Source organism: Setaria italica, chromosome VII (assembly GCF_000263155.2).
Source record: "Setaria italica strain Yugu1 chromosome VII, Setaria_italica_v2.0, whole genome shotgun sequence".
Classification (NCBI taxonomy): domain Eukaryota; kingdom Viridiplantae; phylum Streptophyta; class Magnoliopsida; order Poales; family Poaceae; genus Setaria; species Setaria italica.
This window is the reverse complement of record NC_028456.1, coordinates 35,884,219-35,902,637: the sequence shown is the minus strand read 5'-3', so window position 1 is coordinate 35,902,637 and position 18,419 is coordinate 35,884,219. Positions and strand designations below refer to the sequence as shown.

Genomic DNA, 18,419 nt, shown 5'->3' with positions numbered 1-18,419 from the left:
AGCTAAGGGTGCAGATTTTGAGATGTTTCCACCGGAAATCTGTTTGCGAGAGTCTTTCGAAAAAATGGCTAAAAAATATAAAAGTTGGCCTGGCCTGATGTGTCTGGTCGTGTGTGCTCACCTTGCCGGCCTTGGCATCCAGCTGGCCCTGGGTGGCCTGAATCATTTCTAACCCGGGCCTGGGCTGCATCCTACGCGGGCCGAGTTCGAGAACGTGGGCCTGGGCTGCCTCCTGTTGTTATTTACGGGCCTGTTCCTAGCCTTCTCTTCTTCCTTCCTCCTCCTCCCTCCCTCTCCCCGCGTTGTTTGCCGCGCCGCCGCAGTTGCTGCAACGAATGGCGCCGCCGCTCCTCTTCTACGATCTCAGCCTCCTCCCATCCTCCTCCTCGTCCATTGGCGGTGGCGGCGATGACAGCTCAAACCCCTCCTCCTCCCGCCTCCAACTCTTAGCCGCCACGGCCCGCGCTCTCGAGCTCGGCTACGCCGCCGTCGCTCTCGACCGCACCCACCGCGGCCTCCTCGCCGACTCCCACCGCTGCCGTACCGAGCTTTTCCCGCCACTCTCCTCTCTCCCGCTCCCGCCCTCCGCCGCTCTCCATCGCCGCCGCCTCGCCTCCCCCGCCTCCGAGCCCTTCCGCCAGTACACCCGCATCACCCTCTCCCTCGACTCCGCTGCCGCCGCCGCTTCCGCCCTCGCGCCCTCCGCCGCCCGCCTCCTCCGCACCTACGACCTCGTCGCGGCCCGCCCCCTCACTCAGGCCGCGTTCGACCATCTCTGCCAGACTCCCCTCTCAGCTCAGCATCTTGATCTCATCTCCATCGACTTCTCCTCCCACAGTAAGCTGCCCTTCCGCATCAAGCTCCCCATGCTAAAGCTTGCGCTGCAAAAGGGGCTGCATTTTGAGATTGCCTACTCCCCACTCATTTCTACTGACATCAATGCCAAGAGAAACCTCCTAGCTGAAGTCAAGGTCAATCAGTATTGTTTTTCCGAACACTTTGCAACCATATACAGCACTTGTACTTACATAATAATGCATTCTACTAATTTTCAGCTCCTGGTGGACTGGACTAAAGGAAAGAATCTCATTATCTCAAGCGCTGCTCATACTGCTTCCCAGATCAGAGGGCCATATGATGTCATCAATCTATCTGCCTATTTGCTTGGCCTTCCCATCAACCGAGCAAAAGCTGCTATCTCCACAAACTGCAGGTCACTTCTCCATTTGGCAATCACCTTATTTCAGAAATCATGATAGCTCGTTGCATGCATAACTTACTGATTCGGTTAGTTTCGGCTTGAATACGTATTGTATTTCAATAACCCCTTTGCAAAGGAGCATCTTGTAGTGTTGGTATATATTTAGCAGCCTTTTGTTTTATTTAGTTTCAGATTTCTGATTGCAACCTGCAACCAGCTGCTCTATCAATTTGTGTCACCTACTTTCTATTTAGTAAGGAAGCAAATGCTCCTTGAATTGCAATGTGATACTGTTTGCTCATCGCCAGGTCACTTGTTTTGAAGGCTCTGAGGAAGAAACATTTCTACAAAGAAACAATCAGAGTCAACAGACTTTTACCAAATGAACAGTTGACTTCAACAGAATTCAAGCTTGTTGATTGGATTGCTGGGATTTCTGTATCATCTGAAGGAGGGCTAAATCAGCTGGAATCTTCTTCCAACTTTGATGAACGTCCTGGTTCACCCATATGTGGTGTAATGGAAGGGTTACACGAAGAACCTCACGATTTTGATGTGTCTGTATTTGCTAAACTGTCAGAACAGTCTGGTGACCATGAACAAATCCCATCCCAAACCCAAGAAGAGACATTACAAATTGACAGAACTGAAGTTCTATTAGATTGTGGCCAGTCTATCCTGCCTGCATCTTCATATTATCAAAATGCTGTTCTTGCAAAGACCGGAGACAGTAAAGTTGTTCCGAATCCTTTCATGCAGGCTGGTCCAGGTTCTTCTGCTAAGCATGTTGAATTTGTGCAGGATGCGATGGAAGTAGATGCAACAGAATCACGCAGGCTGAACCTCATTGTGGGTGACAGTATTCCTTCAACTTCTGGTATTAGTGCCAAGTTATCATGCTCTGCTCTTATCCATGGTGTAGAGCTTTCTGGCACTAGTCTTGAGGATCAGGGCCCATGCCAGTCTAGTGAAATCCTTGCTAATGATAAATCTTATACAAAATATCACACTGATTGCGCTGGTGGTGAGAGGGAAAAAACCATAGTGGATCATGAAATTCCTTCTGGTTCTGTTGTTTGCCCTGAGGACAAGGATTTGGACCAGTCTACTGCCATGCAAGTTGATGCTGAGACTTGCAGAGGTACTTCGGAACTAGTAGAGTGGCCCCCAAGTGGGATAGATGACGAGGCTCCATTGGATCTTGCATTTTACTCAAGTCATAAATTACACAGTAATGTTATAATTCAACGGGAAGTTATGGAGGGGAAAATAGAGCAAAGTATGGATGAAAACGTAGAACGAACTGCAGAAAATGAGACAGAATCCATTGACAAAATAACAAGAACATCTGTTTCAATGGAACCTGCATTCCATGGTCAGGAGATCAGCTTAACTAGTTATAAAAGAAGCACTGATGCAAGTTGCGAAAGTGATGAGCTGAAAGAACAAAATTCTGAGGAAACAAATGCTTCTTTGGAGAAAAGTGTTGCTAAAACACATGAGCTACTACCAAAATTTTCTTATCCAAGTGGTAAGGTTGAGATGTCCACAATCAGATCAGGTAAGATATGATGTGCAAGTGTTTAGTACTTTGAATTTGCAAAACTTCCACATATTTCTACTCTTTACTATTCAAAAATCTTTCAAGTAGTTACAGTTATACTGTCTTTTTTGTGATGAACACTATTTCTTTTCTGTTAATTCATTTATGCTCTATAGTACCTAGTCTGTGAGATGATACAATGGGTTTTGCATTATCTTCTTTCGTAAGGGAAAGGCAATTGGAAGGATATTTCTTGTTCGTTGTGTTCTTAATATTTTCCAGTTTAAATCAAAGTGAGCTAAGTTTCTGTTGGTGATATTCAACTTGTTTTGTGAAAATGGTTTTATTTTGTACAAACGAAAAATAAGTTCATTGTCTATCTTCCAAACAAGTCTAAAGTACTGTTGATTCTGCAGAAAAGCGAAGACGTAAACTAAGGCCACACCATCCAGCTTATCTTCCTTTCTTGGGCTTCCTTAGGTCTCTGCATTTCAAGCAGAAAATATGCAAGGTAAGAAGGTTGAATGGCTGATCAAACACACGTGAGGATTTATTTCACTTTGACAGGAACGTGCTGTCACTTACCATCCCTGAATCATTATGTAACAAGGGAAGATTGAAGAATTTCCCAGCAAGAAATCTCAGTTTCACTTTTACCAGCAGTTGTATTGTACCTATGGAAAATTGAGACTTACCTGAAAGATGGGAAAATTTTCTTTTTGGTTCCTGCATTTGTGGTCTAGGTCTTAACTTTTCTCAGTGCCACTACAAAGTACAGCTCTCAACTTTCATGTTTTGTGAAGGGAAACTATCCTTTTGGTTCCTACTTTCATGTTTAGTCAAACCATGCTTGCATAAATTAAGGTATATATTTGATCTGATCAGCGACTGATGAGGCTGGCAGTTCCACTTGGCCCACTATGATTAACACACAACCTCATGAAATCTGGTAAATGGTGCAGTAGATATGTTATAAGTTCGTCCATTAACTGAAAGGAAATAAAGGTAAGAAAACAAATAAAAGTTGGTGTTTGCTTACTATTCTGCCAATGTCCAAGGTTATGTGAACAATCTGATCATCTATTTCACATAGCAGGCTTAGTAATTCTGTAATTCAATTCTTAGGTGGTTTTATGCTTCTACCAAGTATTATTGAGTTTACTGTACATGTAAGAAAAACCTTTTTGTTGCATGTTTGCTAAGTGTGCTGGAGCTGGACAATGCTAGCTTATGTTAGTGCTGAATCCAGTGTATGCTAACTATTAGCTCAATCCTTTTATCAGCCTGACAATTCTTCAGTGCCTGTGAACTGTGGTTTCATATATTCATGTTGAAAATTGAAGTAGGTATTGTTATTAGATCTTCATCACAAGATACTTACACTAATGAAGTCTATAATTGTGAATGTTAGTTTATGCATATGTAACTAAAAGAAAACCCACTGGAAAACATTTCCATGTCCAGAGCTCTAACCTTGAAACAGCTTCCACGTAGTAGTGCCTCAATTGGAGCAGCTTCTTCCTCTATTAACTAGAAGAAAGCCGCTTTGTCAATATCAATACTCTTAGGCTTTGTTGGCTTCTTGAAGTAGCTTCAAGTTATCTCTATTCATCCTCTTTAACTAGGAATACTGATTCAGTAGAGAAAGCATCGGGAACCTCTTAAGTATTCATGGCCATATGCTGTATAGTGATTTGCCTTGGAATCCCATGAAGCCACGGTCACATTTATCAAGTTTTTTTACTGCATTTGGACAACTCTTAGTGTCATTATAGTACTCGGAACCTGCAAAATCATAAATTGGTGTAAACAAACATTCTATCATATCTGTGATCCCATGTTGCCCACAGTGTTTTGTAGGTTTGTGGGTGTGTGTTCTGTGCTGGGGTTTTAGTCAACCGGACTTTTGTATTCTCTTTTCTCTCTTAATGAAATGACACGCAGCTCTCCTGCATAGTTCGAGAAAAAAAATGTTGCCCACAGTGTAACGACTCAGTTATGCTGTTCTCAAATGACTTCTGTGAAGATCAAGTTGGATGTGTATATCTCTTGTTTTCTTTGCTTTCTACTTAGTATTGTATTGATATAGTTCACACTGTTGCAAATAGCCTGCTATAGCGCTACTATAGCTTTTTTAGATAGGTGCTGCGACGATATTACAAATATTACTGCTAATGCCGCTAACTCCGCTATTGCATGAAATAGCACTGCTAAATTCAATAGCCTAGCGCCACTAACTCCGCTATGATTGAGTTACGAACTTATATACTTTATATACTTGTGATTTATGAATTGTGAGTGATGACTTATGACTTATCTTATAAGTTGTGACTTTTTTATGTGTGCACTTACACCTAGACATGTACTTATGAAATATGAGCTGAAATTGGTGAAATTACTAATGTTTGGGTCTAAATTTTGTTGGTTTTTTGCATAACACTAAATGCCATAGCTGCCGCTATAGTGCGCTATAGCTCATATAGCTTTTCCAAGACCACTCCGCTAAATTCTATAGGCGCGATTTGCAACATTGATAGTTCATGATAACTTGAATTGCTAACAATTCTGTTAGACTATATTTGATAGTATAGGTAATATCTCGGGAGTCTTCTTGCCTACCAAGTCTTGTACCCTTATATATTTGCCCTCGAGGCTTACTGCAATACAACCCACGCATTATACATAATCTTACTCCGTCCCATGAAGAATGCAATTCTAGTTTTTCTAGGATAGATTAGTGGTGGCATGAAAAGACTCTAATACCCTCATTTGTTGGCCACATGTAGTAAATTTTGGCATGCAAATCAGATCTGACCACTTAATTAGGTAGGTAGTTAGATCTATTTTCTAGGATTGTACTCTTTTGTGGGATTTTTTTTTCAAAAGTTAGGATTGCACTTTTCATGAGACGGAGAGAGTACATGTTACCACGTCTAACCCTAAGCCTCCAGCTTCCGCTGCCCTCACGTCATCCCCGGGAGATCGATCTCCGCCGGGGCAGCGCCCTCGTAGGATGCGCGGTCGTTCCCTCCGATCTGCCACATCGTCGTAGTCAAGCAGCAGCAGACCTACCTCTCCTATGGTTGATTCAATCTCATCAGGCTACCTCCACCATCCTCATCGCCCTCTCCGGCGCATCTAGTCCAGCACCGCCCCTCTCCTCCTACGCTGCCACCACCACTGCCTTGAGCGCGAGCATGTGTCTGCGGAGGATGGATGAGGGGGCGCTAGGCTGCTGCACCATGAAGTCGCCGCGTTCAGGCCGGGTCACCACATTGCTTGCAGATGTCGTCACAGGTAGCGCCCTCGTCGAGATCCATTGTCGGATGGGCCTCATCAAGGCCTCCTCGTAGCGCCACGCCCCTCGTCCGCCACCCAGCGAGAGCGGATGCGCAGCTCAGGCTGCACCTCGCGCCGTCCCTCCGCTCTGCTTCTCTCTATCCTTTGCCAACGGGAAGAGATAAGGTTATGGGTGGGGGCATCAAGCTATTGTACCCGCGGTTCCTCTTGCTGCTGTTTTTTCCCTCCCGATCAGAGATCGGGTTTGAGTCGCCCCGCTATCCCGTCGTCGCTTCATCGTCGACACTCCCAAGGACAAGGTTGTCGTTGCGCCCTCTAGGCTGCAGCAGCAAGGCTCATGATCAAGCCATCACCGCCGGTGTCACCGCCTTTTCAGGCGGTTCGCCACCCATGCTGCTGGTCCTCGTCACGCTAGCTCACGGTCCGAGTCTGCGACTATTGCCGCACACTCGTAGACACCGCTATCTGTGTTGCTAAAGGAATATGCATTTGGGCTCTTTAGCTGCACCATCTACCATCGCAGTTGTCCCATCGTCCTACTGAACCTGTTGGCAAGCTGCTGATTTTATGTACTCATGTGCCTCTGTTGATGCTTCGGACCTGCGCCCTCCTCCACGGCTTCGACCACGTCCACCTCGATCTTGGCTACTTCAGTACTAAGGGTCTATCATCTGCATGAGCTACTCGTCGGTTTTCACTCTAGTCGTAGCATTTGCACCAGCGTTCCGACTGTGGTGGGGGCGTCTCCAGTGTTCTTCGGTCTATCCGTTTGTGTTGCTACCGCTACAGATTGACTATTGGAAGCAAGTATAGAGAAAGTATAGTAAGGCTCTGTTTGCGGTGGCTTTTCAAAAGCACTCATTTGTTGATTTTGGATGCATAGGTTAGTTCAGGGCATTATTTTGGGAGGTGCGACAGCAAAATCCTACTAGTATTGGTAAAAGAATCCTCTTTAATGAATTTGATTTCACAGCGCAGCACATAAACAACCATAAATGGGATGGTTCTAAATTTCTAACGGTTTTGTGTGACAAGGTTCTAGAGACCACAATTGTGATAAAAGGCATAACCCACCATTGCACATGTAGGAAGATGTACATGGCAGAATCAAAATCTTTTCTCCATATCATGCATCCCACCAGAATGAGAGGTCTTATCAGCTTTCATCTATGTGGTCTCCAGCTGAAGCTTATGACAGTTGAAAATCCTTCATCTATGTGGTCAAGCTTATGACGGGATAGTTGACCAGTTATTCTGAACTTCACATTGAATATGAATAGTGATTTACACTTTACACTAAGCATCCTATTTGAGTTAATTTAGGAGATTATGGATTTCTTTGTACTTGAATGCCAATTATTTGCATAGTTGCATGTCTATGTAGTCTTGTTAAGTTCTTCATACACATCAACTAAACAATCATTGCATCGCCACTCAAGCTATAGTGGTGTGACTATTTTTATAGTTGACCTAGTAGAACAAAAGGAAAATCTAGGAGACTGCGCACTATCCTGTTAGTCCCTCTTGTTTTCATTATCTTACATGAATGATGCACTGATGTGTTGCATTGCCTCAGTGAAATACCTTTTTTCACCCATCTCTGTGCAGCGAAGCGCAAATTGTTTAACTTGTGTGTGGCTGTTTTGCCATCTTCAAATCGCTGCAGGTTGTGTCTAGAAGGAAGTCGTAGGTGCTGTGGTGTACACAATAGAAGCAATTTGGCGCATGTCAAAGGCTAATGGATCTATGGTGCCCTTTGACTTTATCTTGTCGGTTGGCTAAGGCCACTTCGAGTCTTCAGGGCATCAGGCTATGTCAACGAGACACACATTTCTTGAGTGGGCTACTGTAGGGATTCACGAGAGGGTGTGGCCACAATAGGAGCAGGGAGTGCTGTGATTGGTTTAAGGACGCTCCATTGATGTTACCAACCAATTGCCAACTGAAAACAGCGTGTCCTGGGTCTATAGCTGCATACTTGTGTCCAATAGTTGCTCGAAACCAGACTGATTCTTGTGGGGCTCGTCTTGTTGTAGGCTGCATTGTTCAAAGGGGCCATCATATCACCAGAAATCTTGGGAGATGTCACTTCTGATTTTGGAAGCTTATCATAGGAGCTAGTGCATGCGCTGATGGACTTTGGAGGGACAGAGTCTTGTCAAGGGCTGCTTTTGCGTTTATATAATCGCGATCATCATTCGGTGAGCTTCCTTTCTATGGTCTTTGTTGTTTCTAAATCTGGATGTCAGTGAACAAACTGTCTTATATATCGATTGCATTGCTTACCATTGCCTTTGTGCCCTTGCATATCACATATTCACATTGCTGTGATTCGGAAATGATGAGGAATGTTAGAATCAGGCAACAAATATTTGATCTGGCATGCCAATTCCCCAGACATCTAGCTAGTGGTAGTGAGTGGTAGGTCGTTTCCCTTTGTTGCGGTTGCGGTGTCCTGGTGTACAACAGCACAGGGCATGTGGGGGGTATCGATCGTGTGTAAGATTGATACCAAAAAGTAGGAGATATCGCCAACTTGTTCATGTCTCGTTGAATCGAATAGAATCATTTGTGGTCTTGGTGGCTGCTGCATACACCGAGTCGATCCATTCCTGCTGCTGCTGCTGCATTACATGGAGAATTCCTGCCTGCAGCTAGCTAGCTAGTGTCCACCGGCAGGAAGGAAATTCAGTAAAGCTGCCGCGCGCATACGTTTAGTGTATGCGCACCAGCTTACATTGGTTAGGTTGTGGCAGCTGCAGTGCAAGGCCACACGGTTTGTTTCTTCCATCATCCTACCTCTACTCTACCTGATGATGCTCGGCTCCTCCTGTGTTTAATTTGTTCAAGTCTATATAAAACCCGAGAGGGAGCTGAGCCAGGGAGGGCCTGCCTGTCACTAGCTGGTAGATACCAACAAGCACAAGCTGAATAGCCAGTGAAGTGAAGTGAGGTAGAGCTATAGAGAGAATGCATCCGCAGCATCACTGGGGGCTAGCAGGCAGCCATGGTCATCATGAGGCCAACTGTGATTCCAATGCCATCCTCTCCTATCGACCAGACACCTTGCTTGCCAACCTTGCCGGCGGAGGTGCGTCGTTCCTGCCATCGCCGCCGCCGCCGTCGGGCTACATGCTCCCTCTCCCTCCCCTTGTACCGGCCGGCCAGCTGCAGGTGTCGTCCCCGGCGTCGTCCGGCCTGGCTGCTGCAACGTCTCCGTTCCGCCGCGCCATGAGCACGGGGGACCTCCTCATCAGGGACAAGGACAGGGACGACAGGGAGGAAGAGCAACGGGTGGCGGCGGCGGCGGCGCCGGGGAGGTACAGCGCGGAGGAGCGGCGGGAGCGCATCGACAAGTAGCGCATCGACAAGTACCGGAGCAAGCGCAACCAGCGCAACTTCCAAAAGAAGATCACGGTCTGCTACTAATGCTTTCTACTATATATGTTGCATTAGTTTCAGTTAGCTGCTTCCCCTGACTTACAAATACACATGCATGCAGTATGCTTGCCGGAAGACTCTTGCCGACAGCCGGCCCAGGGTGAAGGGCCGCTTCGCGCGCAACGCCGGCGATGGCACGGAGGCGGATCTCCAACCCGCCGCCGCAGCAGCAGCGCCACCTCAGTCAGAGTCAGAGTCGGAGTGGTGGCCGGCAGCGCAGCATGAGGCCGGCATGGACCTAGACGAGGACATGCTTGCCGCTTACCTTGGCGTCTCCTCCATCAGCCTCTACTCCCCCTCGGCCTCTACTACTCTGCCTCACCATCACTACAGCTACCAGCCCTAGATCGACGATTTGCAACGATTAATTACTTCTCATTAATTAAGTTCCATTGCTCTGATGCTGTGATGCATAAAAAGATCATCTCAAAGGGCTTAGCCCTCGGTCCTGCTATCCCCAGGACGTCCGGACAGAGCCGGACGCTTCTGTGGCAGCACCCCCAATCTACGTGCTGTCTGTGCGCCTCCCTCCCATCTCACGATACACAGCGTGAACTGTCCCCACGCACAAAAAACCAGCAGCACTGTCGCGTAGGGCCACCAAGTGCTGGGCGTGCCTGCGGCATCACGCGCCCACACATGAGAGAGATAGAGGGGAAAAGATAGGTACTAAAAAGAAACATCCGCGACATTGAAAAATAGTGTATGCAACATTGGATATCGACTTTTGCAACATCGACTGTGTGAATCAAAACTAGATCATCACACACAGTCACAACAGATTCAAGACAAAAAATGACCACAGCACAACCTTATACCCTCATATGGAACCGCTCGAAAATAAAACCATAATATATGAAAAATCACCTACTGAAACATCTCAAATCACCTCATGCAACCCGTTGCAACACCCAATACAGACTATTGCAACAACACCAAAAATCGTATTTGTAAACATTGACATGTACTCAAATTGGTACAATTATACAATTGCAATAACTTGAGTAAACATTTGCAACATCCAAATTCAATCCACTGCAACATCCAAATCAAAAAGGCACCACGACATATGTAACATCTAACAATTTCTGCCGCAACAACACGATTTACCTTTCGCAACACAAGCATGAATTGCATGCGTGTGGTTCGCTACCTCCTCTCGACGGTGGATGGCCAGGCGCCGGCTTCTCATGCACGGGGGTGGTTCTGCTGGCTGAGGGTGATGACAAGATCTAGCAAGCTGCGGGCAGATGGCACCAACCTGTACAAGGTTGAGACATCACCTCCACCCTCGTATCGACGGAGCCACACCCAAACCTACGCAATTGACCAGTGCGCCACTGCGCTACAGGAGCCAGTGATCGGAAATCCTTAAGACGGCGGCGCGAGGTGACAACGACGCACAACAATCCTCAGCGTGCAGAGAGAGAGAAGGGGGGGTGGGGAGCGAGATAGTGAACTGAGGAGGATAATGCTTCACGAAAATACATGGACAGGAACATGTCACGTTGTCATCCGGAGGGAGGATGCGCGTCCGGACGCCCGGATCTTAGGCTCTTAGCATTAAGGTTACATATTTCAAACCCCTATTATATAACCCACCTTACAATGTAGTCTGACGTGAAAAAAATAAATAATCCTCTTTCTCACAATTTCTCTACCATGAAAATTAATTATATACCTTAAAAAGGAGGCGATTGTTACCCACCGTAGATAAATCGCCACGATAGATAATCGATACACGTCAAATCTGCCATGGTTATTGTAAGAAACTGTCCGAGACAGATGTTGTAGCTAATTTGTTTTTGAGGCCAAAAAAAAACTTCAAGAATTAGTGGAATGGGTACAAAAATACTAAAAAAATTTGTAGACCGCACATGTCTACCCCATAAATCCTTTCAATCCTGGAAATAGCTCAGTTTAAGCCACCGTTACTCAAGGCGTCCCATAAACTAAACTTTCAATCTTGGAAATCAAATCCACCCAAATACACATGAGGGGCTAGCTGGAAGGACGATCGCAGCTGGAAAACTCGGCTGATCGCTCTTGTCTGAGGTACGCGTTGCTACAAATAGCACCATGATTGGATGCTTCTCCAAGGCCTAGCTGTTGACGACATAGAAGATTTCCCACACCAGTATCTACAGAACTTGATGAGGCCTAGTGGCTAAGAGAGCTACTAATGGACTTGCCACTGGTGGAGAAACCAGTTCCGGCAATCCTTATGTACTGTGATAACCAAACGGTATTGATCAAAGTTAGAGGTACTAAGGATAATATGAAGTCCTCGAGACATGTGAAGCGAAGGCTTAAATCTGTTAGAAAGCTGAAAAACTCCAGAGTAATTGCTGTGAATTATATTCGCAGTGAGAAAAATCTAACAGATCCCTTTACTAAAGGGCTTGCACGAACAGCTATTTCTGTTGCAAACATGGACATGGGGTTGAGACCCATTTGGTTGCAAAGTAATGGTAACTCATTTTCTTTGATAGGAGATCCTTGATTTGGAAAATGAGGAAAACAAGTTACTGTTGTAACGGGGAGTACAGATTATTTAAAATTACCCATGTTCCATATATTGTACTCTCTTCTGTATGGAAGGCTGGCTATTATGCCTTAATATATTCTAGTGTCCACCGAGGAAAAAGGTATCGTCCTACAGGCCTATGTGAGCTAAACTGTTAGGTCGTAATACATGAGAGTGGGGTAATCTCTGGAAAGCTCATGAGAAGATCGGGGAGTAAGACCTTTAAAAGCTCCGTTTGGACTTAGCATTTTGGCAACCTAGTACCAGTTGCATCTTCAAAAGAAATCTGATAGCAAAAAGCTATGAATTTAAGGCTTAGTCCATTCACAAGCTGCTGGAAGATGGATCTTGTTGATCTAGGTGTAAGTCCAACCCGTACGGGACTTATACTGAAAGTATGGTATATATAAAGAGTGTTCAGTACAGCATCTTTGGAATTGGTGGGGCATTGTTGGATTTAGGCCCATATGTGGCCCAATCTGAAAATTCCAAAGCATGCACAACCTTTAGTCCCATATTGCTAATTCAAGGAGAGGTTGCCTTGCTTAAATACGAGAGTCTCCTGTTAATGCAAAATAGGTGCAAATGAAAGAGAAAGAGACTGTTGCTACACGCACGCGCAGCTCGCGTGTATTTTTTATGTTGTGACTTGTGACTTGCGTACATCAACAGCAGGCTGTTGTTTGTGCAATTACTATTTTCTTTATGCTGAGACTAATGGCGATTTAATGTGATTGAAACTGCCGTTTTAAACAGCAATAAGGTGTGTCAGTTTCGAGTAATTTCCTTGCACAATCTTGTTCTAGACAATATGTTGCCTGCTTACTTGTTTTATTTGCTTGCATCATTTTTAATCAATGTATTTTTTCTTCAAATAAAATCTGGAATGTTTTTAGGCACATATTTCAAACACTTGATGCTAGGATGACTAGAGTCGTAGAGCTTGTCAGGTTTCCAAATCATGGTGCCTATCTTATTTAGATACTTCATCTTCTACGGCATGCAGCCTATGCTTGGCTTTAGATCTAATTGAATGAGCCAATGTTTCTAAATCACAAATGCAAGGTTTTGGGAGGGGAAGCGGAGCATGATATACAACCGTCGCTTATGGAGACACATGTGAGCAAATAGAGTATAGTAGCGCACATTGAAACTAACATTTTCATTTTTTTTCCTTGTCTTGCAAGTGCAACAAGACTATATAGACAAGTCATTGCTTACGCTTTATGCAGTGACCGACATTCCTACATACCTAGCCTCTATATGCTTATGCAAAACTTTGCATCTTGTAGTTGGTCCTCCATGAGCTACTAGAGAAACATTCGTATCGGCTCATCCGTGGCAGGTATAAATGAGCCAGTACAGTCATTCGTTTAAGTGTGCTAACTATCTCGGCTCAACTAACAACATACAAAATATGTTTTACACGAATCGGACACATCACAACAACACAACTCATGCAGCACACCGCATACAGTTAGAACCATTAGCATAAAATAAGTATATATGAAATATGGACTCTACCGACAGCCAAAAACTTCAAGTCATCTAGTCAGTGGTCTCTTGTGAGTTTAAGTTCCATCGAAACTCATCCTGGTCTGGTCAACACAATGTTAGCAATTTTGTGGAAGTGATTCGTTCCATGCTACTAACTTAATGAGTGCTCAAAACTTTAGGAACAATAGCTTGTTTGTGTCGTGCAAATAATAAGGTACCAATCGAAATTGCTAATTTTGACCCATCTTTGACCGTGAAAGTTGAGGAAATCACTTTTAATTTTTTATGAGACTCGCCTAGAAGTACTAATTCTCATTTTATTCAATACACTTGCGAAAGAGGCCAAATATTTATTCTGGAGAATTTGTTTCTAGAGTTTTTTCTTTATTCCAATCATACCATTCCCATACTTGGTCAGGTATATCCCTAAAGCACAAATATTTGATAGATCATGGAGCGCCAATTCTGTCTGTCACCTGTCTGACCGGGTAACAGTTTGTCTCCCTAGCTAGCGAATTGAAGCAAAGGCTGGCGCAATTCCAAATGAAGTCGTCGCTCCAGAACCCAAGAAAATTAAGTTAAAGCGTTGTTGGTCAGGCAGACATGCATGCATGCACACCAATGACAATGAATGGAGCTGCACAAAGTTTATTGCTAGCTCTTGAATAATCTGAATCGATGGATCGGAGCAGCCATGCATCCTTCTGTTGCTGCTGCTGCTTCTTCTTCTTTGATGCATGCATTGATGGAGAAAGAGAGGGCTCACAGGAATGCATGGATCGGAGGCCGGGAGCCCCCAACTTCCATGAATGAATGAAATGAATGAGTGACGGCATCTGTAACATGACGGGTCAATAGCGAGATAGCTTGCTTGCAGCTTGCCAACGTACTTGTACTGCTGTACAAGGCTGGCCGGCGACGGACACGGCACAGTGCCCCCTGCATGGTCTACTTGATCTAGTCTCTGCTAGAAAGTTTACTTCGTGGCATCAAATGACAAGTGTAAAGACTAGCTAGTCTGCAGCAGGAAACTACTGTAGTACATATGTCATCTGATCTATTGATCAATCAAAACTTTAGCAGCACACTGATCGATCTTAGCTTGCAGGAGCACATAGATTAAACCCAATGCAAGCTAAAGTTTGCAGCCTAGCTAGTACGCATGCATGTAACATTCCCGTGGTTTTCACGAGACGTTAATGTGTGAAAAAACTGAATTCCATTTTTTTTATTGAAAAGTTTGATAGTGCTTGAAACCATAACGATGTCTTCTTTGAATTATCCACAAATTCTTAGATTTAATCTAACATTAATTTGAACTCGAGCTAGGTTCAATATTGTTAGTGTGAAATTTGAATATTATTATATTTGATTTGGATTTAATGGAGCGTGTTTCCAATTTGAAATTTAATTTCAGATTTGAAACTAAAGATATCCTATCCTAAATCTAACTTGGGCTCTAACCTAGCTAACCCCGGCCCGGACCCAACCCACCTAACGAACCCGGCAAACTAACCTAAATCAGCCAGCTAACAACCCGGGCCGAGGCCTGCCAACCGTTCAAGCCGGCCCAGCCCAATGCACAAACCGCCTCCAACCAGCCTCAATGACACGCGGCCCCGCTCGCCAGCCGCGCACCCTGTGTTCCCCTTTCCCCTACTAGCCCCACACGCGCGCGGCACACGTCGCGAGCACGAACGCCTTCCCCGTCACTTTTGTGTTGGCCATCCCGGATTCATGCCACGCCGTTGCTCCACATCGCCCACCGTTTGTTGCCCACGCTACACCCTAAACCTAGCCGTGCTTCCCCCGCTCTCGGTCGCCGCTATTCCCAATCCGCCGCCACTACTTGCCTTGCGAAGGATAATTGAAGGAGAGGATGGGGAAGAAGGAGCTAGAGAGGAAGAGGAATGCCGGAGCTTCCCGAGATGCCGGAGAGCCGACACCCTTGGTGCCCCGATCGCCTACACCGCCATTGCTACTGTGCCTGCACTATGTCACCTCATCACGGAAATGACCCGCCAGTGCACCACCATCCTATCGCCCTTGAGCCTACCAGGTGGGCATGGGACTATCACAAGGATACATGGAGTTGGATTTTTGGACACGAGAATTCGATTCATTCCAACGCACGTATACACATAGGAGGAAAGGAACAAGAAGAGAATACAAGGAAAGGAAGATACTGTGCCCCTGTTTGGGAGGACTTCTCCTGAAATGGCTTCATCGGTGAAGCTAAAAATAGTGGCTTCACCTGGCTTCTAGTTCATTTTAGCCTCAGCTTACAAACCGACTTCATGCTAAAGTGCACCGTTTTGCACAAAACAAGTGAAGCCAAAGTTAAGATAAGCCCTACCAAATGGGACCTATATAGTTCCTCAGCTAGTTCTATCATCATCACCTTATGATGTGGTATACCCCATCAGAAGTCTTCCTTCATAGACACAAGTTAGCTAGGGCATTCTCTCTCTCTCTCTCTCACTCACTCACTCATGCAGACAAACATTGAAAGGCTTCTGTCGCCCATAGTAAAAAGGAAAGAGGTTTGAAGAAGAGGAAATTCAAGGGCCGCCGCCCGGCATGAATAATGCATTCAAGTATCCCATGAATGTCATGCCAGTAGAAGGGACAGCAGGGCGCAATAACGTATCCTCCCTTCTTGTCTGCCTCCCTCTTCTATTCCCTTCTACACATCCAAGTTAGTACTTATGTCAGCTCGGTCCGATCAGTCGTTTACTCCCTTTCTTCTTAAGGGATATCTGCAATGCAAGTAATAAGGATTTTCAAATACCAACATATATACATCTCACTTTGTAATGTAATGGTATTATGCGTGTAAGTTTTATGCGTTTTCATACTTCCCAGCATGTGCCAATTGCCATTATATTTTATCCTGCTTACTGCCTGATGTGGCTAATAAGGTACCACACATGGCATCCAACATGGCTTTGCTCGTCTTGTGTGACATAGGGAAATACTAAAGATCAAAGCTCCATGCATCAACGAACTCGAGCGGCCGGAGAGTCACATAGGGCAGCGACGACGTCAGCCAAATTTGGAGAAGATGGGAGGGCCTCAGTGTTGGAAATATTGTTAACATGATCTTCTCGGTTAATAACCGAGATGAACTTGGGGGCACATACCACAGCTCCATGAAGATGCATCGCTCAACTTTATTTATAAAAAAAAAGGAAACTGAGAGTATGGCCTTATCAATTTGTAAGGGTAAAAATGTATATATGTTCATTTGAATTTTATGATAGGATGACCATGTTAATGCATGCAGTAACATATAATTATGTATATGATCGAGAGCACTTATATGTATGTAATTGTACATAAATTAAAGAAGGCAAGCGCAGGCAGCTTTTAATTACTTGCAACAGAGCTTGTAAATTTGGCTCTGCACCGCCAATTTACTTCGCACGGGGGCAGGCAGTAGTAGCAAGCAGAGCAGGCCTGTGGGCGTTAGTTGTTGGTCAAAGAAGCTACTAACTCTGGGCTGCGCCAATCTGTCTCATCTCTCGATCCTCTGCAGCTGCCTGTGCCCTAGACAGCTAGCCTTCTTCTTCCTCCTGTCGCATATGCCCTAGCTAGTATTAGTAGCTGCTGGCTGGCTAGCTTTCCCTATATAACTGATGGCCGGAGGATCACCCTTCTTCCATCCAACCAACTGATGGAGTGGTAGTTTCATCAGTTGATCATCAGGCATAGCAGCTACATATATAGCAGCAGCTAGCTAGCACACACCTTGATCGATCAATTATATATATTCATTAGTAGCTAGCAGCTAGGAAGATCAATCAATATATATCTAATGCCTCAGACGCCGTCGACCCGTTGGTGCCCGACGCCGGAGCAGCTGATGATCCTGGAGGAGATGTACCGCAGCGGCGTGAGGACGCCGAACGCGGCGGAGATCCAGCAGATCACGGCGCACCTCGCCTACTACGGCCGCATCGAGGGCAAGAATGTCTTCTACTGGTTCCAGAACCACAAGGCACGCGAGCGCCAGCGTCTCCGCCGACGCCTCTGCGCCCGCCACCAGCAGCAGACCGCCGCCGTGGCTCCTCCTCCCGGTCCCGGTCCGGCCGGCGGCAGCAGCGCCGCCGGTGTGCACCCGGCTGTGATGCAGCTGCACCACCACCACCACCCATACGCAACCTGCAGCTTCATGCCGCACCACCTGGTATGTATGTGGTATTAACTTGTCAAATCAATTATTCTCACCATGGCCACCATATGTACCTAATAATTAATCGATCGATCGACAGGGGGGCTACTTGGGGCAGCAGCACCAGCAGCAGGCAGCCACCCTTCCAGCTGTTCCGGCAGCTGCAGGAGCTGGAGGCAAGGCTATGCTGAGCAACCATCAGCAGCCGGAGGAGTGGGAGACGATGGAGCACTGCAACGCCGCCACCGCATCCGGCGGCAGCTCCGACGAGCTGCCGCCATGCTGCCGTCGCCCTCTGAAAACCCTGGACCTCTTCCCCACCAAGAGCACTGGCCTCAAGGACGAGTGCAGCAGCTCCAAGTCCTCCTCCTGCTCTACATCCACCAACTAATAATAATCTAAATTATATATACTCCACATAATTAATTATTATTTAATTAGCTTCTGATGTCTACCTTACTTCATCGATCTACGAGCTAGTAGTGCTTCCATCGATTTGCAAGCTTAATCGTACCGGTCATTATTCCAGCATTCTTGTGTTAGTTAACGCTGGTGTAACGCTAGCTAGTAGCTAGCTGCTTCCATTGTCAGCTTCAAGTACCTCCATCCATCTACCTGGGTTGTTTTATCACATTGCATTGCAATATATTCTATAATGATCCATTTACTCGAAGAAACAACGAGTGCCGTCTTGTATGATCATCATTCTTGATAATTGGTTTCGTTTACCAGTTGG

The 18,419-nt window shown here is 45.6% G+C and overlaps 3 protein-coding genes across 3 annotated transcripts; all 3 read left to right on the top strand.

The window, feature by feature from the left end:
• The first annotated feature begins 318 nt into the window (after positions 1–318).
• On the top strand, positions 319–3,622 carry LOC101781962. Its single transcript, XM_004977600.2, has 4 exons — positions 319–971; positions 1,056–1,213; positions 1,510–2,762; positions 3,161–3,622. The coding sequence occupies exons 1-4, from the start codon at positions 336–338 to the stop codon at positions 3,274–3,276; spliced, it is 2,163 nt and encodes a 720-aa protein (XP_004977657.1). The 5' UTR covers positions 319–335; the 3' UTR covers positions 3,277–3,622.
• Positions 3,623–9,176: 5,554 nt separating this feature from the next.
• Positions 9,177–9,867, top strand: LOC101756574 (two-component response regulator-like APRR3). Its single transcript, XM_004978335.2, has 3 exons — positions 9,177–9,338; positions 9,405–9,461; positions 9,547–9,867. Exons 1-3 carry the CDS (start codon positions 9,177–9,179, stop codon positions 9,829–9,831), a joined length of 504 nt encoding a protein of 167 aa, XP_004978392.1. The 3' UTR covers positions 9,832–9,867.
• Positions 9,868–17,213: 7,346 nt separating this feature from the next.
• LOC101781554 (WUSCHEL-related homeobox 3A) lies at positions 17,214–18,378 on the top strand. The gene is made up of 2 exons (XM_022828764.1): positions 17,214–17,698; positions 17,784–18,378. The coding sequence occupies exons 1-2, from the start codon at positions 17,327–17,329 to the stop codon at positions 18,072–18,074; spliced, it is 663 nt and encodes a 220-aa protein (XP_022684499.1). The 5' UTR covers positions 17,214–17,326; the 3' UTR covers positions 18,075–18,378.
• Positions 18,379–18,419: the final 41 nt, after the last annotated feature.